Source organism: Manis javanica, chromosome 8 (genome assembly GCF_040802235.1).
Source record: "Manis javanica isolate MJ-LG chromosome 8, MJ_LKY, whole genome shotgun sequence".
NCBI lineage: Eukaryota > Metazoa > Chordata > Mammalia > Pholidota > Manidae > Manis > Manis javanica.
The window spans coordinates 87,247,240-87,274,598 of NC_133163.1; the positions used below are offsets into that span (position 1 = coordinate 87,247,240).

Here is a 27,359-nt window from a genome sequence, read left to right on the forward strand (position 1 = left end):
GAATTTTGAGACCTCTGCAAAAATGTTCTAACTGGGTAATACCATAAAAACATCCTTAAAGTAGTCTTCCCTTAAAATGAGACTGACCTGTTGTGTTTTGCATTCATTGCTTAGGTTATTTGATACATAGAATTTTGACTTTTTTTTAATTAATAAATTTTAAGAAAGCTGGATCTATATGTTGGATAATGGGAAGAAATTGAATAGCTATGTTTTCCTTCAAAGTTGTTGGGATTTTTCTCAGGAGAATTAGATGAAAGTTATTTCTGAATAGAAGTGCTGTCCCTGGCTGTAATTAGTCACATGGGCTTAGTTCCCAGGAAATGTTTCTTTCAATGTACTGAAAGCATGTGAATTTTCATCTTGTTTAACATACCTTGAAATTTCATCCCTGCTTCTTCATCTGCCCTCTTCTAAAATTTAAGAAATCTAAAGTTTCCTTTGTTCTTTAACCATTAAATTAGAGGGCCTGCCAAAAAAGTGCATACATTCATGTCCATGTACTCTCTCCCTTTCCATGAATCCTTCCAATCCTGAGCAACGTTTTTAATGACTTAAAATTAACTGCTCTCTAATTATGCACTGAGGCAGACACCATGATGTGATATGGGTCTTTGCCAGCAAATGGAAACAGGAGATATAAATGAGCAGGCTACCAGAGGGAATTGTTAGAGAGGTTTCTTGAAGTCATCAACTTGCAAAGCAGAGACAACCCTGTCTCAATGAATAATATAAACATAGTCATACCAGCATCCACTGTGGTACCACCTTTAGGAGCAGTCATATTTATTTCTTTTTGTAGAATATAAGAGACATGATCTTGCCAGGTTTTCTAGCTACCTACGCAAATTTTGGTAGGTCTTCACTGCGAATAAGTTTCTCCCTTGAGCTTGAAACAGTCTTCTCTTTACCTGTGACTCAGCTCTCAATGTCATCTGACATGCTGGGCCCCAGTAAGCTTAGACAAAAGAGTTCAGACTTCATTATGTAGCCCTGTATTTGCTCTGCATGGAGCCCTAAATGTCTTGAAACTTTAATTCGTAATATTTGAATTAGAAAGAGATCTAGGAAGGAGGAGAGAATACCAATAGAAAACTCAAATTCAATCCTTACAAGTATGATGCCCTAATGTAGAACATTTCAGATCACTTTGAATATCGTGGGAATAGTGCTGGCAGAGAAAAACCTGATAATTATGATCCCAACTGGCTAAGTTCATATGATGCACATGCACACACCCCGCTAACAGTGAGTAGGACTGTAGGCAAATTACTTAAATTCATCATATCTTAGTTTCTTCATTTCTAGGATGGGGATAGCCACCTTGTATGTACATTCTGAGAACTCAGTGAGTTACATGTGAAGAATTTAGAATGGTGCCTGGCACGTGGTATACACTCAGTTAACATTAGCTGCTGTTCCTTTTTAGAAGTGGAAACTTGTTACAGGGGAGACTAACCCCATCTTCCTGCACACTCAGCTGACTTTGTATGAATATTAAACTAGTGTTTCTGAAATTTTAGAAATTTGGGTACATTTTACAGTTTTTGCCATATCCACATATACTAGTAATAAATACACTATATTTACTTGAAAAAATTTTAAATATATTTGTTTAATTATCCAGTTGACTCTTGAACAACACAAATGGATCTACTTACAGGTGGATTATTTTCAATAAATACATTGAAAAGTTTTTGTAGATTTGTAACAGTGTAAAAAAAATTTCTCTAGCTTACTTCATTTTAAGACTATAGTATATAATACATATAACTTACAAAATATGTGTTAATCAACTATTTAGGTTATCAGTAAGGCTTCTGATCAACAGTAGACTATTAGTAGTTAAGTTTTGGGTGAGTTAAAAGTTACATGTGCATTTTTTACTATGCAGGGGTTGGTGGTCCTAACCTCTGTTATTCAAGAGTCAACTGCATTTTAGAAAGGAAATTTATAATTGTACCTTAAATGATAAATTAGAATTTCTTGCCATAATTAGAAATTATTCATAAAACAATGTATTAACTATTTAATTAGAATAATGACAATTAATTATAACATATTATCAATGTATTATAATTATTAATTATTTATGAAAATAATATACAACTGTTAAAGAAAAAATTATTTGGCATTCCTATTGTGGCCTGTATCCTCTTAGTCTAAATTTTCTGAAAATGATTTTTTTTTAAAAAGCCTACTTATCCATAATGAGAAAAGCTCAAATTAAGTCAAATACATTTGACTGCCTAAAAACTGCTGTAACAGTAGGGAATATAGGCAGGGCTTGAATTTTAAGTTCATTAATCATTCAGCAATTTATTGAGTAGCTATTTTGTGCAGAGCAGCTTTGAGGTGATAACAGAGAAATACTTCTGCTTTTAAGCAGATTGCCAAGTATTCCAGGCATTCATCCCAGAGGTGGTATTGCATAAGCAGATACACAGTATACCTGTGGCATTAAATTTTCGTGGAGGGACAATTAAGAAAAATTATCTAAAATGTCTCCTTATGTGAGCCATAACAATATTAAAAAAAATGGTTAAGGAAGATTTATGTAGATCAAATATTGGGCCATATAAAGTAGAGCTTGAAATCTAAAACCTTACAGCTTTAGAACCAGTAACAAACTTTTAAGAATTATTTCTTATCTTCCTGCTACAGCCACAGGATGAGCCTTATCCTTCATATAAAAGCCCCAGATGCATAAAGATAAGAGGAATTATGACATCTTTTTTCCATACTGTTCTAAACATTCTTTTTCTACAGTTTCTTGTAACGTGTCATAGTTTGAAATCAGCATCCTGACCCTTCTGCTGTCAACAGATTATAAAGTGATGTTTAATCAAGAGTTAAATGTTTGGTAGACAATATGAGTTCAGGCCACTCTACAATATGAGGGAGGTGAGAGCAAGTGAATTGGAAAAATAATGAGAAAACATTACTGGAGGAAGTGAGAATTTAACTGCATTTTGAAGTCTGGCCAAGGGAAAGATGAGAAAGAACATCCCAGATTTTGAGGTTTGAGTTAGGGGTGGATGGGTGGGTAGAATTAAGTATATTCCTGACATTAACTAGAGGCTTAATAAATACATGTAAAATGTATGTTTGTTGGATGGGAGTTGATGGTGCATAGTGGCTGTAGAGCTGCAAGTTGACTGAGACAAGACTGATCAGTGTGAATATTCATGCTTTGGAGACTTCTTCCTCTTGTTCTTACATAATACTTTTTTATTTGATGACTATAGTTAGAGCTTACATGATTATGTGCTAGTTATATAGCAGAACTTAATTTGTCCCTATAGGATTCCCTAATGTTAAAAGATATTTCTTATTCAGATTATCAAATAGAATCAGACTGCTTTAGAGATCACACCAGTGTAGTGGAGAGCTAGTGGGCTGCCTGGAATTCTTCAGGAATAGTTCCTACTGCAAGAGTTGCATAGATTCCTGTGGATCACTGGCAATATCTAACTTGTCCAGAAAAGACACTAGCAGGCCAATCCCTGTGGAGATGTAACTTGAGACCTTCATGACCTTCATGTCCAAAGGCCTTAAACCAGCATTTGGAGAAAAGATTGAATTCCAGCTGGTGTTTTCAGCTTTGCTGTTCTGGAGCTCAGCCTCGGGAGCAGCCATATGAAGAGGCAAAACTCCTCGTGTACTTTGGGAACAGCTGTCTTCCCCATCTAGCTATTCAGCTGTAGGAATTGCTTTTCTCTAGTGGAGGGGGAACTAAGTTCTAACGCCACCATTCTGTCTGCACATGAATTGTTCTTCCAAATGACCCATCTTGTCTTTATCCCTGAATCATCCATCCCTCATTTCATCTTTTCTTCTCTCCTGACTGCTGCCATCCACGACACACAATCAGCCCTGTGCTCATTCATCTGTCATGCTTAAACCTGTTTGTGATCTTGAATTAGATGCTCCCACTATATATGGTCTCGTATTTGTTTTAGTTGAGGTGTAACCCAGTCAAAAGGCTCTCTTTGCAGTGGGAAAGACTTCCAGGGACCTTAGGATTGCATATGGCTTACCTCCTTAATTGCCTTGGTTCCTTTCAGCAGTAGCTGGCCATTTATCTGAGTTTACACTAAAGAAACGAAGAGTTATAAAAATGGGTGTGATCAGTGACATGGAAAGTCTCCACTTGCTTGATTGCTGATGCTTGAAATGCCTTTAGCTTGGGGAAAATATCCTTCTTTTATATGGTTATAAATGAGACTTAAATTACATCTCCCACCATAGAGGTGGGTAGATAGAGAAATAGCATACCATGGACTGGAGATGAGAAAATGACACTATATTCATTTTATAAGGTAAGGTTTATAAAATAATAAATATTGACTGATTAAGTTAAAAGAAAGACTAACTGGATAAATAAAAAGATAGAAAATAGTGTAAAATAAGATCAGATAGATTTGGAAAAACAGTTTAGAAGTGAAATAATTGTCATTGAAGTTAAAAGCTCATTAGATGAGTGAAGTGTTAGATTAGAAAAAAATGACAGGAATTCAATTAGAACAAAAATTAGTGAATTCTAGGATGGAGCTAAGTAAGGCACCATTAGTATAACAGAGATGATGAGAGGGGAAATATAGACACTTCACAGGAGTAGGACACATAGAGGACAGGATAAGACCTTTTAATAATGTCTAAATATGAGCTTCAGAAGGAGAGAATGGAGGCCAAAGCTATAATGGCTTAAAAATTTTCAAACTGGTCAAAGGCATACATATATTCTTAGGTTTATGAATCATGGCTGATTCCAAGCAGGCTCAATAAAAAGAACCATCCACAGCATGCAGTGATGAAACTATTGAATATCAAATGAAAATCTAAATGCAATCAGAGAAAAAAGACAAATTACTTATGCAGGGATTACTGTTAGACTGATAGTAGAGTTCTTATCAGTCACTGCAGATGTCATGAGACAGTACAGTCATCAAAGGGTTGAAGTAAAATGACTCTTAGCCTATAATTTTATACCCAGCTATATTATCATTCAACAGTAAGAACAAAGTAAAGATATTTTCAGGAAAGGCAGGACTGAGAGATTTTACTACTCAGTAATCCTAGCTAAAAGAACTAATAAATGAAACGCTTCAGGAACAAGGATATTGAATCCAGAAGCAGAGAGTGGAATTCAGGAAGCAATACTGAAAGAGGAAATTGGCGCACTTTGATAAATCTAATCATTGAATTCTTTTAAAAATGGAAAGACAGTGTATTAGTTAGGGTACTTAAGAGAACAAAACCAATAGTCTTGTGTGTGTGTGTGTGTGTGTGTCTGGAGAGAGAGAGAGACAGATATTGATTATAAGGAATTGTCTCACATGATTATGGAGGCTGGTAAGTCCCAAAATCTATAGTTGGCAAGCTGGAGTCCCAGGAGAGCCAGTGTGGTGTAGTTCTAGTACTAAGGCTTATTGGCTTAAGACCCGGGAGGAGCCAATATTGTAGTCTGAGTCCAAAGGCAAGAAAATACTGACATCGCAGCTCAAATGCAATCAGTCAGAAAGATTCTCCTCTACTCAGTCTTTTGTTCTAGTCAGGCTTTTAACAGACGGATGACCATTTGCTTTACTCAGTCTGCCATTTCAAAAGTGAATTTCACCCAGAAGCACTCTCATAGACACATCCATAGTAATGTTTGACCAAATATCTAGGCACTCTGTGTCATCAGGTTGACACATAAAACCAACCATCACAGAGGCTGAGTGGGAAATCATATTTACAAATGAGGTGGGTGGACAAAAATAATAGACACAGTAACGTGAAGGCTGATGGGGAAGGGATGCTTCTGAATTGAAGTAAGTGCAGTCGGAATTCCTTATGCTCAGAATTACAAAGGAGGTGTGATTAGATTAGGTATTGCTCAGTGTGATAGCACATTTGAGAGCACTACTGAAGAAGTAGATATAAACCGTATTATTTCCAGATAAATAAAAAGAGTAAGGGGAAATAAAGAAAACTTGATCAACTGGAAGGTAGTAAAGGGGAAAGGGAAGAAGAAAGAGAATGGTTAACAGAACATGGAAAATATGAAGGTAGAAATAAGCCCAAATGTGTCAGTTAAAAATGGATTAAAGTCATTTTTATTTTATTTTATTTTTTAAATTTATTCATTAAGTTATCATTGATATACACTCTTGTGAAGGTTTCACATGAAAAACATTGTGGTTACTACATTTACCCATATTATCAAGTCCCCCCCCCATGCCCCACTGAAGTCACTGTCCCTTAGTGTAGTAAGATGCCATAGAGTCATTATAAAGTCACTTTTTAAACAGAAATTTTAAAATTTGATTTTTTTGAAAACCTATCTAAATGCTATTTATGAGACTCACACCAAGACTTAGTGACACCAGCTATATCAGGCAGATACTATCCAAAAGCATTATTACCACTAGGCAACACTAAGACAAAAAAGAGATAGAGAAGGTTGTGACTTGATACCAAAAACATAATATCTAAGAACTATATGTTAACAAGTGCATGCATCCAACAATAATGCCTCTAAATTTATAAAGCAAATATTGGCAGAATTAAAAGGAGAAACTGACAAATTCACAGTAGTAGATGATTATTTCATACCTAGTTTGGAAAAAACTAATAAGAATATAAATTTGAATAATACAATTAAAATTTCAGCCTAGTAGACATGCCTGAACCTTGTACCTCAAAAATAGGAATTTAGTATTTTTAAAGACATAAAACATTTATAAAACTTGATCACATAAACATACAGGGGAAATCAAATACCCCAAATTAATATAAGCATGACATACTTTGACCACAACTTAATCAACTTAGAAATTTGAAATTGATTAATTCATAATGGAAACTAAAAAATATATATAAATAAATGACAGCAAAACTTGTGACATATAGATAAAACAGAATTTAGAGGAAAAATCATTGCCTTACAAGTATGTATTCAAATTAAAAATTGAAAGTTTATTTAATAAAAATAGTAAGTTAGTAAAAGAATACTATGTAGCAAACTCAAATTAGAAAGCAGGGAATAATAATGATAAGAGGATAAATTAAATGAAATTGGAAGAAATGGATCAGTAGAAAGACTCAACAAAATCAAAATTTGGTTTCTTAAAAATACTAATAAACCAATATCTAGTGAGACTGATAAAGGAAAATGTTTACACAAATTAATATCAGACTACTAGACTAAAGTAAATTTAATTGCAGATTCAGAAGGTAAGGCAGAGTGTTTGATGCATGGATGTTTATTATTTTAGGCTCCTTACTTCTTTGTGCTTGAAATAATTTACTGTGAAAAAGATTATAATCTTTACTTAGGCATCATGCCTTAGCCCAGGCATTGCCTCTTGCCCGCCTTCTGTGACATGCTTTAACAGGAGGACCTGCTCTTCCCTGTCCAGTTCTTGTGCATCTAGCTCCAGGTGACTCACGCATTCCTGCTTTATGCATGCTTGGTAGAAAGTTTAAATATCAGCAGATGAAGTCATGGCAGGGGTAAACTGTTTTCAACAGAATGAATGCTCCTAGCGAAAGTTAGTGAGAATAAGACTCTTGTCCACTTACAGTCCAAAAAGATGGGTGCAAATTGAAAGAGAGAGAGAGTAGGCCAAGGTACAACTTGCATGAAAGGCACAGGCTTCCTTGAGGTCTCCTATTCCCAGCCATCACTAGGTAGGCCCAACTGCCTCTCTTTATCTGGTTGATACTGTACATACTTTTGACAGTTCCTAAACTTCAGAGTACATGTGTAGAAGTCAGTTTGCACTCTGGCTTAATCTGAGACAGGCAATACTTTTGTGAAGCCCGAGTCTCAAGATATGCAAATGGAGGGCAGATACACCCTGGGTTTGCAGCTTAGGCCTTAACTTCCTATTTGTTAGCACTTCCTCTCCTGTTCTAAAAAATGGCAGGTTGCAAGAAAAGACATTTTGTTGAGTTTAATGCAAATTTGGACTCAATATATAGTTTTTACCATTCAATTTAAAATGACTGACTTCCTCTCACAAGCTTCCTTTGATTTGAATGGTGCTCTATTCAATACATTCAAACTTTTAAAAAAAAGTTTACTGGCTATGATTCTTAATTCTGATAAGCACACTATTCTAAAATTTAAATTGTGAGGAAAATTATGTCATTAGTTTCTTTTTTCTTTAATATTTCCCTTCTCATAAAATAAATGACCTAATTTTCTTATGTCCTATTGTATTGTCCCTCTTCTTTTCTAAAAAGATCCTTTGTTTTATGATCTTAGCAATGAGAGTTTGCATATAGGTTGTTATAAGGTCAGTGATTTTCCTCAGCGATAACACTTTGGTCACATTGGCCATTTGGAGATTTCCTTGCATCGGTATGAGAATTAGCAGTGTAACATCTTAGTAGTCCAAGTGCATGTGGAGAAGAAGGTGCTGTTCTTTCCTTGAGGCACTGATCATGGGTACCCCAAAAAATGTATCTGCTATTCTTGTCTGGTGACTGAGTCACAGACCCACAAGAGTACCCTCAGAGGAGGTTACCAAGTGCAAGAGCAACTGCTTTGGGCCCCTACAACTGGGCAGATCTCAGAATTAAGTGGGAAAACTGGTGAGTTTATCAGGTGCATCACTATCTCTCTAATAACATATTTAAAATAATCTATTGTTTTACTCGGTGTTTCAGATTCCCCATGTGTGTACTTCTCATCCACTGTAATTCCTTTGAGAAATAATTGAGTCCAGTTTAAGCTTGTATGAGGCAAATGTCAAAGTCTAATTTGGTTCTTACTATTACTTACACTTTAACAAAATAAATAACAAAATAGCTGTGGTAGCTATTTTCTCTAAAGGCTTACACAAAACACTTTAAGGCTGTCAGCTCAGATAATATTATCCCTTTCTACAGACTAAGACAATGAATTTGAGAGGCTCCATAACTTCCTGGGTCGCAGAGCTAGTTGTAGAGATAAGGCTAGGTGGGATTCCTGAGGTGATGATGCTCTTTTGGGGATTCCAAATATGGCCTGTCCATTTGTGGTGCAGACACCTCTGTACCAGTGGCTAAGTACGTAAATGTTGCTATAAGTATGCAGTTACACAGAATTGGAAACAATTAAAATAATGGTACATCATTTATTTCTTTGTGGACTCACTACTATGCTTAAGTGAAAAGGATGTAATTTCCTTATTTCTTTCCTCAGTATTTACTAATATTTATCATATCTGTCGGTATTCTTATGGTACTGAACTTGATAAAGAACCTAATAATCTAAAGAACGGGCCAAAAATCATCACAGAACATGAATGATGTAGGTCTGTGGTCTGTGTTCATTCTGTTAACTAGATGATCATCCAATGTGCATTTTAGTTTGTGTGGACAGACCCTAAGCCATTTTGCAGAATATTTGAGAATAATTCCAATGGAGACTTGAAAGAATCGACACCTGACTTAGCTGCATCTAGAGGCTTGCTTCCTCCCATGCAGAGGAAGAGGAATTCTAGCCACTGTGACTTCCAAGTGCCCACTGGAAACAGCAAAACCAGGATCTCCTGCCTCGATCTCCTATGAGGGTGACCTGATCTGATACTGTAACCTTCATCAGATGTCTCCCCTAGACTCTTCTATAGCAACTCCCTGGGGGGAGGTCAGTTTAATTTACTGTTGGATGTGATGAGATATATTTTGGGATAAAAATTATATATAAATAACGGGTATATATATATATTTTTCTTACTTAAGATTCCCTCAAGTGTCAGTCGGTTTTTACCTAATGTTCTTCATCTGTGAAATGGACATAACATTTTATGGCAGTTGATGAGAATTCTTTTAGAAAGGTTTAGAATTCAGAGATACTTTCTTGGCTGATAGTTACTTTTATTGACATCCTTGAAATCTTTGAATCTCATCTGCCTTCACTAAGCTCTCCATGTACATATACTGGTTATAAAATACTTACCTGCAAAAAGTAAGAAAGTATTTTCTGATTGTTTCTGTGTGTTTGTTTTATCCTCACGTGGGCCTTCCCATAGCTAACTGTTAAAGGTCTGTACTTGTTAATTTACCTTGGAAAACTAGGTCATCTGTAGATCTGGCTCTGTGACTTATAAACTTGGCAAAGTGGTTTAAATAAAAGCTTTCCAAGGAAAAAATTATTAGAATGTGTAATGTTTTCATTGTCATGGTTTGTGTATATATAGGTATATGACACCCTCATGTTACACTACAAGTATGATTATTGTTAACAGTTCATCTCTTTTCTTCGGCAGCCTCCAAGTCTGTTATAAATAGTATGCTACGGGACCCTTCTCAGATTCCAGATGGAGTTCTAGCAAATCAGGTCTATCAGGTATTAATCACAGCTGTCTATTTTCAGTGGCAATGCTGTTATCTGCCTAGCAGAGTAAAGGATTTTAAACCTCATTTAATTACTGTCATCATAAACTATCACTGAGGTCAGGGTGCACCGTAAATGGCAATGCAATATTTGCGAGAAGAGCATTTCCCTTTTTAATAGCTTGCTTTTATAGTGAATAAAAAGCATGCAATTTTTGTTTTCTGTGATTAAATCTGAACAGTCTTTGATAATTTTAAAAAATTTGTTTAGAAAAGTAATTACACCTATTAGGATACTGTTAACTGTTAGTTTTTGTAGTTGCCCACCCCAGACCTCTTCTCTTGTTTGTCTGCAGTGCATTGTGAACGACTGCTGTTATGGACCACTGGTGGACTGCATCAAACAGTATCCTTTCCCATAAAATTTTAGGTGCACAATTGACGAGCTTAGACTCAGTGGAGGAGATGTGTCTAGCTTTAATCTGACATAAAGTTCTGCTTCACAGAACACATTTCATACTCTTCTGTTTTGCATTCAGTCACCTGGAGGGTCACTGCAGACCATCCTTTTCTATAGCTTAAGAAAAATCCGATAGGCTGTGGGAAGATATCAGTTCAGCAGTTGCATGTTCACATGCTTATTTCAAATTGCTTGGTTTCCAATGAGGTTAAAGGTACAGAGTCGTTAGGCAGGTGACATGCTGTCTTGGAAAGTATCTAAGCATCCCAATGAACATTTTAAGAAGTGTAACAAATTTCTGTTTAGAATGAGCCAAATTTAGTTGAGTTTACTAGAATAAATTTCGAGCCTGGAGTTAAAGGATGATGTGATTAAAATACTGCCAGAGACCATCACATTTTAAAGGGCAGTAGATTCTTATTGCTTAAATGCTGATTACAATCTGAGCTGCCATTTGGATCCCTCATAAACATTTTTAGAGAAGTCAAGCTAAGTTTTCCCTCTGGGCTGAATTTAAGGCTATGAAAACAGATGCCCAGTCATTCTTCATTAAAGACATTGAGATTGCTTAAGATTTAATGTTTACTTTTTAAAACAGGATTTGAGTGGATAGTAGGAAGTAGGACATTATTAAGCAATATGTTTAGTAGTAGCTTGGCAACACTAAGAATTTTGACAATGCTTGGCTAAAAATGTTATTTAAAGAGTAAATACTATTTTTTAATGAAAATTATATCCATCTGCATCCATGAGTCTCACATTTCTTAATAATATTAGTATTACTACATGCCCTTCCTCGTATTGGTTTTGTTAGTGTTGGTGGCACTGTAACCACTTGTGACTAGGTGATTACTAGTCAGGAGACTTTTTAAAAAATTCCTTGCTAGTCAGGTGTGTGTGTTTGTATGAGTATGTCTGCGTGTGCACATGTATTTATCTATATCTCACTTTGTTTCATAAAGGCTTAGGGTCAGTAAAGTTTTTGTGAAGAAATTCACTCATTTTCTTTTTGATAAAGTTAACCTTTTAAAAATAATTTTTTATCAGAGCTCTCTTATAAGAATATTCAGTATCTAAGTTACAGCCTTCATATATTTATTCCTCAAGTCTGTTTCCCCATATCTGGTTTAAAAATAAAAATCACTTAATTGTCATAAGCTTGTCTTTTTATTAGACCAAAGTGAAACATACTTCTATGTTCAGTATAAAATTAATGATAGTGTTAGAAATTGTAGAAGTGCCAGCCTCATATTGCTACAATGATAAAGTTTAGCACATTTATATAACAACTAACACCATCTCAGAGTATCTGGGGTGGAATTGCATGTTAATTTTAAGGCACATAAAATAGTTAAAAATCAATTTAAAGTTAAGGTTTTAAAAGCATAATGTCTTTTGAAGGATTGCATATTGATTTTAAATATAACTATCTAATTATATATGCATGGACTAAAGTATGAAGTCAACTGCTTTGTAAATGCCAGGAGGCTATTTTTCAGTAATAGTTGAGATGCTTACGGGAAACTAGATTGCTGTATTGCTGGCGAAGAAAATGGCTTGTAAGGTTATTTACAAGTTTTGCCCTATGGTCACTGCTATACATCAATAATAGGTATTATTATAGACAAAGTCTAAGTGTTTTCTGCTTATGGAGCATTATAAATTCTGTTTGGAATATTTTCCTTACATTTTTGCCATCATTCACTTTGCTGTTTTGGCTGTGTTATTGCCAGTAGAATTTAATGTAGTACATGATTTCAATTGATAAAAATAATGATGTATATCTATAGATTGCATTCACCAACTAGATTATCATTTTGTAGTTCCATTATGCCTATTGCCAGTAAAATTACTGTTTTTTATAAGCTTTATTTTCTAGACCTTGTATTTTATATATGTTTATATCAAGCAAAGCATGATCAAGAAGTATATCTTTCCAAAATTTCAAATTAGTGATTGCTTTTACCACGCAGAATAACACAGGCTGGGAAGTCTACAGAGAACTGATTTTATCTTTGCATTGAAGTAGTAACAATTTCATATAATGTAAACACACTTGCATAGATTTTCCTAAACTGATGAATGAGAATTATTTTATTTCACACTGAATAAAAATTATTGGTTTTCCGTGTGAGTGAAAATGCTATTTGTAATTTGTTCTGATAATTTGGTAATGTTTACATTGCATACTCTTGGTAAATTACATCACTTTATAAGAGAGAAAGCACACATTTAGTAAATAGAATAGGTGTAAAACCTTTTTACTCCGTTATGAATATTGTACATGTAGACATTTGTATAAGTAGAACAAAGTAAATTGGTCATTTACTAAAGGACACCACAAAAAGCATTATAGCAAAAAGTACGTAAATTGCCATTGTGCTTTCTTTTCCTCTTGGTCTCTACTGTATTTTTTTCCTATGTAGCCATGCCCATCCACACCTTTCCTGCCTCAGCTCACATTCACTGACACAAAAGGTGTGAGAAACCAGCCACCTCAACTTTTCGACGTGTGACTTCAGAACACGGCTATTAGACAAAGACCTAAACAGACAAGCAAGGAAGGATAATGAGGCAGGAAGCTTAAAATGCTGTGGGTTTCATTTCTGTACCATCAGTAACCTCAGTTTCATGATTCAACATTTTAGATGTAAATAATTTACAACAATAAAAATGAGAGCACATTTATGTGGAAAAGAAGTAAATAATTTAGTTCTAAGTTGTGGGATGTCCCTGGTAATGAGAGGCCATTGTGAGTTATTCACCAGATGTCTTCAATGGACTCTGCAAATGTGCAGAATTCTGTGATTTAAAATTTTTTTTCGTTTTGTTTCCAATTAGAAATTAAATAAGCGCAGCACAGGGAAGGGAGAACAACAGAAGGAAACCAGCAGTGATGATGACTTAGGGCTCATTTTAACAGTGGGTTTGAGTGGCTGCATCTCTTGAATCTAAGATTTAAATGATATTCATCTATTTCTGTTGATAAAGGGAAAGATAATTCTCTAATATTTTTTTAAACAAATAATACATAAGCTTTAATGGATTTAAATTGGACTTTCGCAATGCATGATCAGAATTAAAGGGTCTCTGGTAAGCCAAGGAGTAATATGACCAGATTGACATTATCAGTGAAATGGAGAATTAGGTAATTATTACCAAATGCTTTTGACAGAGTCAAAGTATCAGAGAGAATAGGATAAGACTCCTTTTCACACTTTGTACCATCTCATCCTTTTGGAAAATAGACCAGAATTCCAAATACCATTGCTGATTTCATTAGTTATCAGCCATAGAACCATCAGCAAATTCTTCACCCTTCCTGAACCTTGCTTTCCATAACTGTACCCATTCATGTACTTGTTGTGAAGATTAAATAAGGTGATACCCTAAAGTGTTCAGCACAAAGGCTTAGTGTATGGTAATAAGAAATACTAGGCACTATCAGTTATTTTTACATAATTCATTTTAATACTTTTTTAAGAAGCTCTATGGAGGTCATAAACATAGGCTTTTCAGAGATCTTACTCTGATTCTCTGCTTTGCCACCCATTAATCATGAGCTTTTGTAGATTCCTTTCTAAGCCTTGGTTTCCTCTTCTATAAAATAGGAATGATAATAATTGTGAGGATGAAATAATATACATACAGCACTTAACACAGTGCCTAATTCATACTGAGTACTCAGAATTGATATATGCCTGTGTGTATGTATTTATAAGCATTTTATGTGTATACCTGCACTTGGTGCTTTACTAAAATGTCTTTCCTCCAGTAAATATACTTCCCAACAGTCAGTTTGGCTTCTCAAGATGCAGAGGATCATCACCAGTAGAGTGGAAGTGAAGCAGGAGCTGTAAATGCTGGCTCTGGGAGCAGTGTGAACCCACAGAGGATGTGTGGGCCTCTGCAAGACTTGAAACTTAGGGAAAAGGCTGGTTGGTTTTTTGTGGTTTTTTTTGCTACACTTAGTAAATGCTTAATAAATGTGTGCTGAATTGAGTTGAGGGATTTTTAACATAGGGGAAAGCATTTTTTAAGTGACTCACCCTCTTCAAAAAAAGATAAAATACACATCCTTTTGCAAAAATTTTATTTGCCAAAATACCTATAAACATTTACAGAAAAATTCCATTAAGTCATTTAAATGAAGGGTTGTGTATAGACATTTCATTCCTCAGAGATGTGGACTGAAGGTGGAAATAGTTGATGTAATTACCTCTATTTTCTATTTCATCTCAAATATAAATAGACCTGGTATTTATAAATACCATGTTTTCTGATGGAATAGTTTTACATGTGTTACCCTCCTTAACTAAAACTTCCCAGTGCTATTGGTCATGAGCATGAAGTCCTGCTGAGAGACTTGCTTCTAGAGAAAAACCTGTCCTTCCTAGGTAAGTATTGCTTACATCCCTTCTAGCTTGTAATATCCCCGTGAGTGCTTAAATATGTATTTTTAAAAATCTTCCCCTTGCAGTTATTATGTACTAAAGGAAGAGTGAAGAGTGAATGGTGACCAGAGCTGCATGTTATCTTTTATTTAGAACTGAGCAGGGACTCAGTTACCTAATCTCCAATACATACAGCACATGCACAGGCTTGCAATTAATATTTTATAGAATAAGTCGCTGAAAAAATGCTTTAATATCTGTGGCACTATTACTTCTGGTGTTGTGAGATATGTAGGCCTTATGAGAGAAAGAAACAAAAGTAATATTGTCTATAAAATGCTTTGTATGTTAAAAAGAATGTTTAGAAAAACTTTTGTGAGATATACTTGTCTCATGTGTGGAACTGGATGGTACTTCAACGCCAAATATTAAGCTTTTATTATTTTTATGCCAAATATTGATTGTCATAGTAGATTTAGTATGATTTTTAAAAATCTCACATGTACCTGTGTTTGTGTGCCAGTGTGGAGTCTTGATACAGATTGTTAATTTCTTCCAACATCTCTTAAGTGTTAGTAATTAATCCTCAAACAGCACACATGTGATAACTGATCATGGAAGCCCCACAAGGCACTCTTCAGTGAATTAATTCTTCCTCTCCATTTTAAATGTGGCAGTATGTAAAGGCTCTCTCTACACAAGTTGTGGTTTGTACACATCTGTTTTATGTGCATGTCTGAGAGTCTGCATAGTGTGTTTTATTAGGTCAAAAAAATCAAAGAATATTGGATTATATAACTTTTGTTCCAAAGTGAAAAAAGAATTGGCCAAGGGAAGTCAAGTGTATGGTCTTATGTCAAGTTGGAGAGGCATGTTGAATACAGTCCTGCAAGAAATATTTTTTGATAATGAACTGGAGAATGAAGTTGAATGTGTTATAAGATTGTTGATAATTTAAAGATGAGAGATATCATAAATATTCTGTAGCCTAGGGTTAAAGTTGTTAAGTTACAAAAATGGCCTCAAATTATGGAATTAAATTCCAATATGGAAAAAGGAGCAAGCCTCCTCATGTAAAAAGAACAGTTGAAGTGTTAAGGCTATAGAAAGAGGGTAAATTAAATAGAAATTGCCTTTAGAAGTCTAATCAAAATAAAATGTATAATGGCTCAGAATCAGTTGGAATAGATGACCCACACTACACCATGAGATGTGTTTTCGAACTACGGAGTTCTGAATAATATTGTGATGTATCTGATGACATTGATCATTCAGCTAGTGGCATAGCCAAATATGTTTTATTGTTTTAAGTTACTGAGTAAGTAATCATATTTTCAGGACTGCTTGATGTTACTTTCTTGGCACCATCTGTTTATGGGTAGTCAGGCCCTCAGTGCCATTTCTTTACAGCCTCTCTTTTCTCTGCTTCCCTCCAGAGAGCTGGAAGACTCAGCAGGGAAAAGGAGATGAGGGCTTATTGGTGGTGTAACCTTAGTCCCAGGTTCTTGACTCTTGCTCCCCGGAACTGAGTTTGAATTGCCCACAGCCAACAAAGGCAATGCAGAAACGTAGCTAGGGAGTCATTACCACCTTCATATAAGTTCTGAAAATTGATGGGTCCCACCTATTCCTCTGTGCTATAGGGTCAAGAAGTAATTATTTTATTGAAGTATACCCAAAGATGATACTTAACTGATCTTTAAAACTGAATGAGTTACAGGAAAGTTAGCTGACTCCGTATAACTTCAGTCCTGTTTTGAAGCATTTCCTCATCAGTGTGCAAAGAAGTTAACTTATTCTACACATTGTGTTTCAATGTAGTACTAAATTAATACATGTTTCTTTACAGCTAACACATGAAAATTCAAAGTCTAGTATGAAATATTGTTATGGGATTGTTCTTTTACATTGTAAATATCCCTTCATGGGGGTTAATTAGATCTAAAGTTCTGTGCCAGGTAAATTTAGATAGATCATCATTTTAAAGCCAACTATGGAAATACATTGGTATATAAATAGACCATTCATTCAATCCTGTGCTTTCTTGTTTATGTGTGTACACCTTGAATTTTGTTATAGAGACATTGCAAACGTTTTTTTTACTTTGATTCTTTTATAAGCAAAAGTAAAATCAACCTCTCTGTCTCCATCTGTCTCTCTGTTGGTTTCTAATCTGGACTGCTTTCAAAAGACAAGAATTCTTATTTACCTATTAACCCTTTTTAAGAAGCATGACTTCCCTGAATTTTTTATCTGGTTCTAAATTTTTCACCCATTGCGCTCTGTATGTCATTTTATAAAATCATATTTTATCTGACCTCTTTTACCAGTATAAGAGAAAAATAAAAATAAATCACCTTTATCTTGACCCTAATAATTTCTTCAGCTTCCTTGATTCATAACCATATACTGAGCAGCTGCTATAGCACATTAACCAGGCACATCTGAAAGAGGAAGAATCCTTATCATTGAAAACGCAGGTGTATTCATAAGGAGATTTATCTTATCTTGTAAATTTATCCATTTTGTACTTCTACAAATAGTTATATTGTATTCAGAGAAGTCCAAGTTGAATAAATGACTTTGGTCTCTCCAACTGAAAATATCTATTATTCATATACTTATTCACTTATTCCAAAAATAAGTTACTGAGTCAGGTACTATTTTAGTCACTAGTCATAAGCCAGATGAAGTCCCTGCTTTAGTGGAGTTATGGTCTAGTAGGGAGACAAGCTATAAACAAATGAATACAGATAATTTCTAGGAGTTTTTTGGACTTCTTGTTATTCTTTTATTCATTATTCATTCTTCTCACCTAACTTTGGTTGAGTGTGTTCTCTACATGCCAGGAAACTGTACTAGTTTTAGTATGAAGATGATGATACACACCCCATTACCTCCGGGTGCTCCCAGCCATGCACACTATCACCATGTCTGCCCCGATAAGCATGCAGTTCTGTCTCTAGAGCAGCTCAGTAGGTATTTATTTACCTAATCATCTTTATAATGAAAAAATACACTCAAGGCTGTTGTCATGTTACTTTCATTAAACTTTTGAAAGAAAGGGTCCGATTACACTAAAAATCAATAGCTACCCTTTAATAGGAAGAAAATTCTACTACCTCATGATCCGCTTCCTGAAGTGGTGATAGAATTTTGCTTATTCATCTGTGCTCCCTGACACCTTCATGCCACCCTGTGCTTCAGGATGGCTGGTTGAGCTCATTAGGCTTTTTTACCTTGAAGCTAACCACTTTTCTGTTGGCTCAGCAGACAGCTATCTTTTAAGTTCTTGCTATGGGCAGGCACCATTAAGGATATAAAAATATTAAGTTGAATCAAACATGGAGCCTTCCTGGAAAGTTTCAGATAAGCTTAAGTACAAGTCAGTTCTTTCCAAGGAGAGTTAATTTAGAATTAACATTTATTGATCATCATTTAAAGTCTCAGAAGGTGTGGAGAACCTGCTGCCTTTTCCTGGGCTTGAGTGCACATAGAACACCTCTTAAACTTTAAAATGACAGGAAGCATTGTGACCATCCTCATCCCTTCTCTGAAGGGTTTCTTCTCTTTCTAATATCAACCAAATAGAAAATTTATTTTATCTACTGATGGAGATGTTTTAATTTGTGTATCTCAAGTGATTAAAGAGACTATGTTTTGTTATATTCTCTCTGTCTTTTTTGGGAGGTGAGGGGTAGGGAAGAGCTTTGGATAAAAGGCACAAGAGGAAAGGAATATAGTGACAGTGAGGAGGTGACAAGACTGTTTGCCCTGTTAGGGAAAACTTGAAAGAGCTTATACCAAAGACTGAAGATAAACCATTCATCCTTCATGGGTTGGCGTATCTCCAGGTCTGAGGGACTTTCATTAGTGGCTTCCACAGCCACTGTTTGCTGCAAATTCTTGTTAAGTTTGGCTTAATAAGGGTGGCTCTAGAGATATTTTATTCTTGCCAGTGAATGTTGCCCTGTTAGAAGAAACACAATTATTTTGAGTGACACCTGAGAACCATTTGCTTGATTCCCACCTCACCCCCCCATGTTTGGTCTTGCCTTATGACAGACCAGCATATTTTACATGCTGCCTTTCTAGCATTTATGTACCCTGTGGGGCTCTAGAAGGGGGTAATGTGTAAAGCCAAATAGGCTTAGTGAAGGATGTCCATTGCTGGAAGAAATTAGGATCTTTGTTTCTAAGAGTTTATCTACTCCTGCTGCTTTATTCCCCACCTGGAGCAACAGTGCTGTGCTGGGGAAGTGATTATGATGTGACAAACAGGGAATTATGACTTCAGGTGAAGAATAGGCAGCGGGAACAGAAGAGATACAGAATACTAAGATTGTGTTTACATGCAGACGTGAGCAGTAGAGAATAAGATACTAGAAATAAAACATATGATTATAGACTAAAGGGAACTGAGATGGTTGGGCATTTCATAAGGTGTCAACTATTTAAATTCCTGTTTGTCTGAAGGTTAAAAATAAGATTCAGCTTTTAGAATAACAGGAACATGATATGTAGGATAGGATATAGGAAAATAGGAAGGAATTCCCTTCCTGAGGAAATTGTTATTGTGCAGGCGTGTACTTACTCCCTTTATTAGATATGCTTAGACTTGCTTCTCTGTGGGACCAAGAGAAAAAAACCACAGACACATGTGTGCTGCTGGGTGACATGCTCTCAGGAACACTGAGGACAGGTTACTCTGTCCACTTACGGTGGTAGTCTTTCTGCTCCAGGCCCACGGCTCTTCCCTCACCATTGCTCCAGTTAGATAATTCATGTCTGCTGATCATCTGCTTTCCTGGCCGCTGATGACATATTGCAACTGTTTTGGTTTAAGTGATAGAAGTCTAATCAAACTAGATTGCACACACACAAAAGGAGAACTTAACTGGTGCAGGGAGATGTCTGGGAAATCCAAAGGAGAAGCATTTGCTAATGACCTGTCTAAAATCCCACAGACAAAACAATTGTCATCAATATGTCCTCTTTTCTTCCTCTTGTGTTCTTTCTCAGGCAACAGAAAGGATCCCTGGCAGTTGCTAGTTTGTTAACTTCTTAGAATTCATAATCCCAGAGAAAAATTGGTGATTCTCTTCTGCCCAAGAATGGATCTCAGAAAGGACTCCTATCAGCTAGTCTGGGTCAGGTGTCCACCTCTGTGGCCAGTGCTTGGAGGTCATGTTACTAACCATCCATTGGAATCACGTTGTGAGATCTGGGTGGCAATGCCAAACGGGACAGGTAGAGGATGAAAAAAAATCAAATAGCTCACCCCACAGAAAATTATCTATGGGTCAGAGGTCTACTCTCCACAACCAAAAGGCATTAGGGGTCAAATCTGTTACTGCTGCGGTTGGACTGGTTGTGCAATGGTATCTGTATATGTGTGTGTGTGTTTGTGGGGGTGGAGGGTGCATGTATGTAGATCTTTTTCTGTCTCATAACTGTTAATATGCTTCCTCCACCGAGACTGGTTCTGAGACAGATGGACCTGGCCCTGCAGTGCCTGCAGCTAAGAACCAGAGCAGACAAAAGCTAACGTTCAGATGTTCCTCCGGATTTTGGAGTTTCAAAGGCTCTAGTGACTATCCACTCCCCTTGTTTTGTGTTAAGGAAATGGGCCCCAGACCCCAGCTAGTACGCTCCTTACTACTTGCCCTCTATTCTTTTTACTCTACTATGATCTGTCCCTTCTTTTGTAGCATTAAACGGAATTTAGAGTGGTGTAGTATAAAATACAGAAGAGCTTTACCCTTGTCAGTGCTCATATCCAGTCTCCACAACCACCATTCGGCAGGGGCCAGCTTACCCAGCCTCACTTTACACCGTCCTGGCTTTGTGACCTCCCATTTGTTTCCTATCTTTAGGGCACTTCAATTTTTACTATTATTGTCCCCTAAAGACATAAGCAAAGGACAAGGTCAGAGCAGTCAGTTGTATTCCTTATTAGTGGCTTTGATAAGAGGCTTTGGGAGAAGAGGTTGAAACTAATGGCTGTAATGAAATTTTGGGTTCTCTAAAGATTTCATTTGTGTGCTATAGGTCTCCCCATTAAATGCATATCTGATCTGTGTACCTTTGCACATGGTTTGCATATCATAGTAACATCTATTACTAAACTTTGCTGACTTATTGGGAATTGGATAGAAAAGGCTGTGAAACTTACTATTAGAAAACAGAAAACATAGAAATGTGCTATACAAAGGTCAGAGCTCTGTGAGAGTGTTTTGGGGAAAAACAAAAACAAAAACAAAATACTGGAGTATAAAAGATATTCTCGACTTTCATTTGTATTAATGTATATCTTTTGCCCTTCCCAAATTTAGTAGAAATATAATAGGTATTAAAAAGATTCTTTTTATCCTACAATGTATTTTAATCTAGCATTTTAGAAACCTTTTGACAAATTCGTAGGAAAAAGGTCATATCAGAATGTTACTTTTCATTTTCAGATGTTGTGAACTGGAATCTTGCATAATTTCCCTGTGAATAACTGTATTTCTTGAATTTGAAGCCTTTTAATAAAACAAAAGAAAACTCCAAACCTTCTCTTGTCACCCCTCATGTCCTCCTATGATTCATAAGTATACATTAACAACTTTCAGATGTGTTTTGTCCTCTGACTCAAAATCAACTCTTTATTTTTAAAAAAGAAATTGTGTAATTAGTACTTAATTGCTTTGGATATTTTGGGGCATTTAGAGGAGAGGGAAATTAAAAGGCCAGAGAAATTAAACTTTTACTGTGTTCTTTACATATGTATCATTCCTTTTTTAAAATGCCCTCTAAAGGCAGGCCTGACAATTTAAAAATAAATGAAGACCTGGGTTGTTTTTAAAAATTTAACAAGTTTTATCTGTGAATGCAGTTTCATTGATTTTTTTGGTTCAGTTGGACAGAGGAACATTGAAATGCTAGAAGTCAAGAGATTATCTCGGAAAAGTGGACAGCTACATGCCAGAGAATCAAACTGAATCACTGTCTAGCAACATACATGAAAGTGAACTTGAAGTGAATTAAACACCTAAATGTAAGACATGGAGCCATAAAACTCTCAGAAGAAAACATAGGTAAAAATCTCTTGAACATAAACATATGTAATTTTTTTCTATGTCTCTCCAGACAAGGGACACAAAAAATAAACAAATGGGTCTACATCAAACTAGAAAACTTATGTGCAGCAAAGGAAACCATCAACAAAATGAAAAGGCTGTAATGGCTGTAATGAAATTTTGGGTTCTCTAAAGATTTCATTTGTGTGCTATAGGTCTCCCCATTAAATGCATATCTGATCTGTGTACCTTTGCACATGGTTTGCATATCATAGTAACATCTATTACTAAACTTTACTGACTTATTGGGAATTGGATAGAAAAGGCTGTGAAACTTACTCTTAGAAAACAGAAAACATAGAAATGTGCTATACAAAGGTCAGAGCTCTGTGAGAGTGTTTTGGGGAAAAACAAAAACAAAAACAAAATACTGGAGTATAAAAGATATTCTCGACTTTCATTTGTATTAATGTATATCTTTTGCCCTTCCCAAATTTAGTAGAAATATAATAGGTATTAAAAAGATTCTTTTGATCCTACAATGTATTTTAATCTAGCATTTTATATGTGGAGTTCTTATACTCCACATATGAGCCCACAGTAGGGAGAATATATTTGCAGATGATATATCCTATAAGGGGCTAATATCCAAAATATATAAGGAACTCATGACTCAACACCATAACAACAAAAATCCAATTAAAAAATGTGCAGAGGACCTGAATAGACATTTTTCCAAAATAGGACATACAGATGTCCAGCAGGCACATGAAAAGATGCTACACCTCACTAATCATCAGGGAAAGGTAAATCAAAACCACAATGAGATGTCACCTCACATCAGCCAGAATGGCCACTATCCCAAAGACAAAAAATAATGTGTTGGTGAGGATGTAGAGAAAAGGGAACCCTCCTGTACTGTTGGTGGAGTGTAAATTGGTGTAGCCACCATAGAAAACAGTATGAATGTTCCTCAAAAAACTAAAGTAGAAATACCATATGACCTAGTAATTGTACTTCTAAAAGTTTACCTGAAGAAAACAAAATCTTTGATTTGAAACGATACATGCACTCCTATGTTTATTGCAGCATTATTTACAACAGCTAAAGTATAGAAGCAACCAAAGTGTCCATCAGTGGATGAATAAAGTTTTGGTACATATACACAGTGGAATATTACTTGGCCATAAAAAAGAAATAAATCCTGTCATTTGTGACAACATGGATGGACCTAGAGGGCATTCTGCTCAGTGAAATAAGCCAGGCAGAGAAAGACAAATACCATATGATTTTGCTTACAGGTAGAATCTAAAAACAAAACAAAACAAAATAGCAATAAACTCATAGGTACTGAGAAGTGACAGGTGGGTTGGGTGGGTCAAGTAGGTGAAGGAGATAAAGAGGCACAAAATCTCTATCATAATATAAATTAGTCAAGGGGATGAAAACATAGCATACAGAATATAGTCAATAGTTCTTTAACATCTTTCTATGTTGACAGATAATAACTACTTTAGTTAAGATGAGCATTTAATAATGTAGAGAACTGTCAAATCACTGTGTTGTATACTTGAAACCAATATAATACTGTATATCAACTATACTTCCATAAAAAAATACTATCTATTTTCTCTCCTAGGCAGGCAGATATCACCTAAATCATATCAGACAGATGGCTATCACCTCTTCTATGCTTTAAGATCTTCCAGGAGGAAAATTTGAATTTTTCCCCCACATTATAAATGTTACACATGATTAATTTAAATATTTGTCATAATTAAGAGTGGTATTGGTCTACTGGGACAAATCAGAACTTGACTGATGTGAGCTCTGGGCTCTATCTTTAACTCTTTGAGAGGTCTAAGTCTTTGTGAGTTACTTCTCTGACTGCTTTTATCATGTATCAATTGGAATGTTGGACTAGTAATATCTGAGACTTTATAAGCTCAGAAATACTGTGTTCCATGAGGCACACATCTAAAAATCCTACATTTCTTGGATCTGGAGGCTAACAAGTCTGCTTATAAGTGAGATTATTCTTATATTAATTTTAATAGTGAACACTGGAACAATGACATTAACAAGCATAATAGTTATGAAATATATTGGTATTTTTAATACACATCTTAAATGAGAAGAGCCTTCATATTTGCTAAATAAGATAGGCATACAGGATTTGGAGACTGGGCTTATATTGATCCCCAACCATTTTGGGAAGTTATACTAAAAATGTTATTCTAAAACATTGCCATTACTCTTTTTTTCTGTTGACTGATATTATTCTTACTTTTTTCTTAATTCTCATGATTTTTTTTTTCTTGAAAAAAAAACACTAGGTTATTTAAATTGAGTTTTCCACTTGGGAAGTCAAAGGATCATAAGTAACCACTTGTCTCTAGTTTGTGCAAAGAGCTATATAAGGATGTAGATGAAATGTATGATTCTCAAGGAAAATATAAATTGCAAAACTGACTATAGAGGAGAGAAAAATCTAAACAGGTCAGTAGCAATGAAATAAATAAATAAGGTAACCACAGAATTGCCCACCATGGTAGCACCAGGCCTGGACTGCTTTTTGTGAGGAATTCTGCCCAGCTTTAAGGAATGGGTAAATCCAATGTTATTTAAAATACTAAATATCAAAGAAAAAGGTAGGAAAACTTCCCATGAGAATTAAGGAAAGGGCTGCAATCTTTGTTCATCAAGATGAACCTCAGAGAAGACAGCAAGGATGAAAGACAGCAGTGAGTTATCAAATAAAACCTTGAACTTGGGACCATGGTTTTTATTTGTATGCATTGTTGATTCACAAAGAGTTAAAACAGGAAAGAAAATTAAGTCAATCTAGGTAGGTAGGTAGAAGGCATGGTTATTCTTTTTTTTCTTTTAATTGTTCACTTTTTTAATTCATTTTATTATCATTAATCTACAATTACATGAAGAACATTATGGTTACTAGACTCCCCCCTTCACCAAGTCTCCCCCCCAACAAACCCCATTACAGTCACTGTCCATCAGCGTAGTAAGATGCTGTAGACTCACTACTTGTCTTCTTTGTGTTGTACATCCCTCACTATGCCCCCTCCACATTATACATGCTAATAGGAAGGCCCCCTTTCTTTTTCTCTGCCCTTATCTCTCCCTTCCCACCCCTTCTGCCCAGTCCCTTTCCCTTTGGTAACCCTTAGTCCATACTTGGGTTCTGTGATTCTCCTGCTGTTTTGTTCCTTCAGTTTTTCATTGTTCATATGAGCGAAATCATTTGGTACTTGTCTTTCTCTGCCTGGCTTATTTCACTGAGCATAATACCCTCTTGCTCTATCTATGTTGTTGCAAATGGTAGGATTTGTTTTATTCTTATGGCTGGATAATATTCCATTGTGTATATGTACCACATCTTCTTTATCCATTCATCTACTGATGGACATTTAGGTTGCTTCCATTTCTTGGCTCTTATAAATAGTGCTGTGATAAACATAGGGGTGCACCTGTCTTTTTCAAACTGGGCTGCTGCATTCTTAGGGTAAATTCCTAGAAGTGGAATTTCTGGGTCAAATGGTAAGTCTATTTTGAGCATTTTGAGGAACCTCCATACTGCTTTCCACAATGGTTGAACTAATTTACATTCCTACCAGCAGTGTAGGAGGGTTCCCCTTTCTCCACAACCTCGCCAACATTTGTTGTTGTTTGTCTTTTGGATGATAGCCATCCTTACTGGTGTGAGGTGATATCTCATTGTGGTTTTAATTTGCATTTCTCTGATGACAAGTGATGTGGAGCACCTTTTCATGTGTCTGTTGGCCATCTGAATTTCTTCTTTGGAGAACTGTCTGTTCAGCTCCTCTGCCCATTTTTTAATTGGATTATTTCCTTTTTGTTTGTTGAGGTGTGAGTTCTTTATATATTTTGGATGTCAACCCTTTATTGGATCTGTCATTTATGAATATATTTTCCCATATTGTAGGGTACCTTTTTGTCCTATTGATGGTGTCCTTTGCTGTACAGAAGCTTTTCAGCTTGATATAGTCCCACTTGTTCATTTTTGTCTTTGTTTCCCTTGCCTGGGGAGATATGTTCATGAAGAAGTCACTCATGTTTATGTCTGAGAGATTTTTACCTATGTTTTTTTCTAAGAGTTTTATGGTTTCATGACTTACATTCAAGTCTTTGATCCATTTCGAATTTACTTTTGTGTATGGGGTTAGACAGTGATCCAGTTTCATTCTCTTACATGTAGCTGTCCAGTTTTGCCAACACCAGCTGTTGAAGAGGCTGTCATTTCCTTATTGTATGTCCATGGCTCCTTTATTGAATATTAATTGACCATATATCTTTGGGTTAATATCTGGGGTCTCTATTCTGTTCCACTGGTCTGTGGCTCTGTTCTTGTGCCAGTACCAAACTGTCTTGATTATTGTGGCTTTGTAGTAGAGAAGGTATGGTTATTCTTAAAAATGCCCTTGTATTTTATTCAGATACCCTGTTGAGCATTAAATAGGTACAAAGCATATGTTTATAGTGAGAATGGGACAGTGGATAAGGCTTAAAATGAAAATAAAACATTTCCTGTCCTCAGAGTGAAGCTTCAGGCCCACACGCTGTAAGATGAGAGTGAACAAAGAATGAGGCAGAAGGGAAGTAGTGTGAGCTGATGACTGAGCCATAACCTATAGGTTCTAGATTGCAACCCTGACCAACCAAATGGTCAACTGAATTTTAATCCATACACAATGGTCTGTATAATGATCTAAAGGGTAAGGAATCTTTCAAGTTCTAGGAGCCAGAAAAGGGACATAATGAAAGGCCACGAAATCAGGCAGATGTATGGGGCTGACCTTAAAATCTCCCAATGGTATGATCGGTGACAGATACTTCTCCTAGGGCCTAGGCCAGGTGAGCACGACCACCTGTTCAACAGTGCTACTTCCTACTCTTACACTTTCATTTCCTCTGACCTTTGCTAAGTTGTTCCCTCCTCCTTTCTTAGGAAATACAGGATGAAAGAAACAATGTGAAGGTTGAAACAGTGAGGTAAGGCAGTGAGAGTTAAGTAAATAAGGGAAAAGAGTCACAATATATAACCCAGTATTTCAGATGTGTGGAGTAACCTCTTTACTGTTAAGAAAACCAAAC

The 27,359-nt window shown here is 35.8% G+C and overlaps 1 protein-coding gene across 10 annotated transcripts in view; it reads left to right on the plus strand.

The window, feature by feature from the left end:
* CDIN1 (CDAN1 interacting nuclease 1) overlaps positions 1-27,359 on the plus strand; it is a 209,106-nt gene that overhangs the window by 82,649 nt on the left and 99,098 nt on the right. For all 10 annotated transcript variants that reach the window (XM_036998442.2, XM_073211595.1, XM_036998440.2 and 7 more), the window contains 3 exons: positions 10,245-10,324; positions 10,668-10,717; positions 15,101-15,168. In XM_036998442.2, coding sequence (XP_036854337.1) covers positions 10,245-10,324; positions 10,668-10,717; positions 15,101-15,168 — 198 coding nt within the window. The remainder of the gene's footprint in view (positions 1-10,244; positions 10,325-10,667; positions 10,718-15,100; positions 15,169-27,359) is intronic.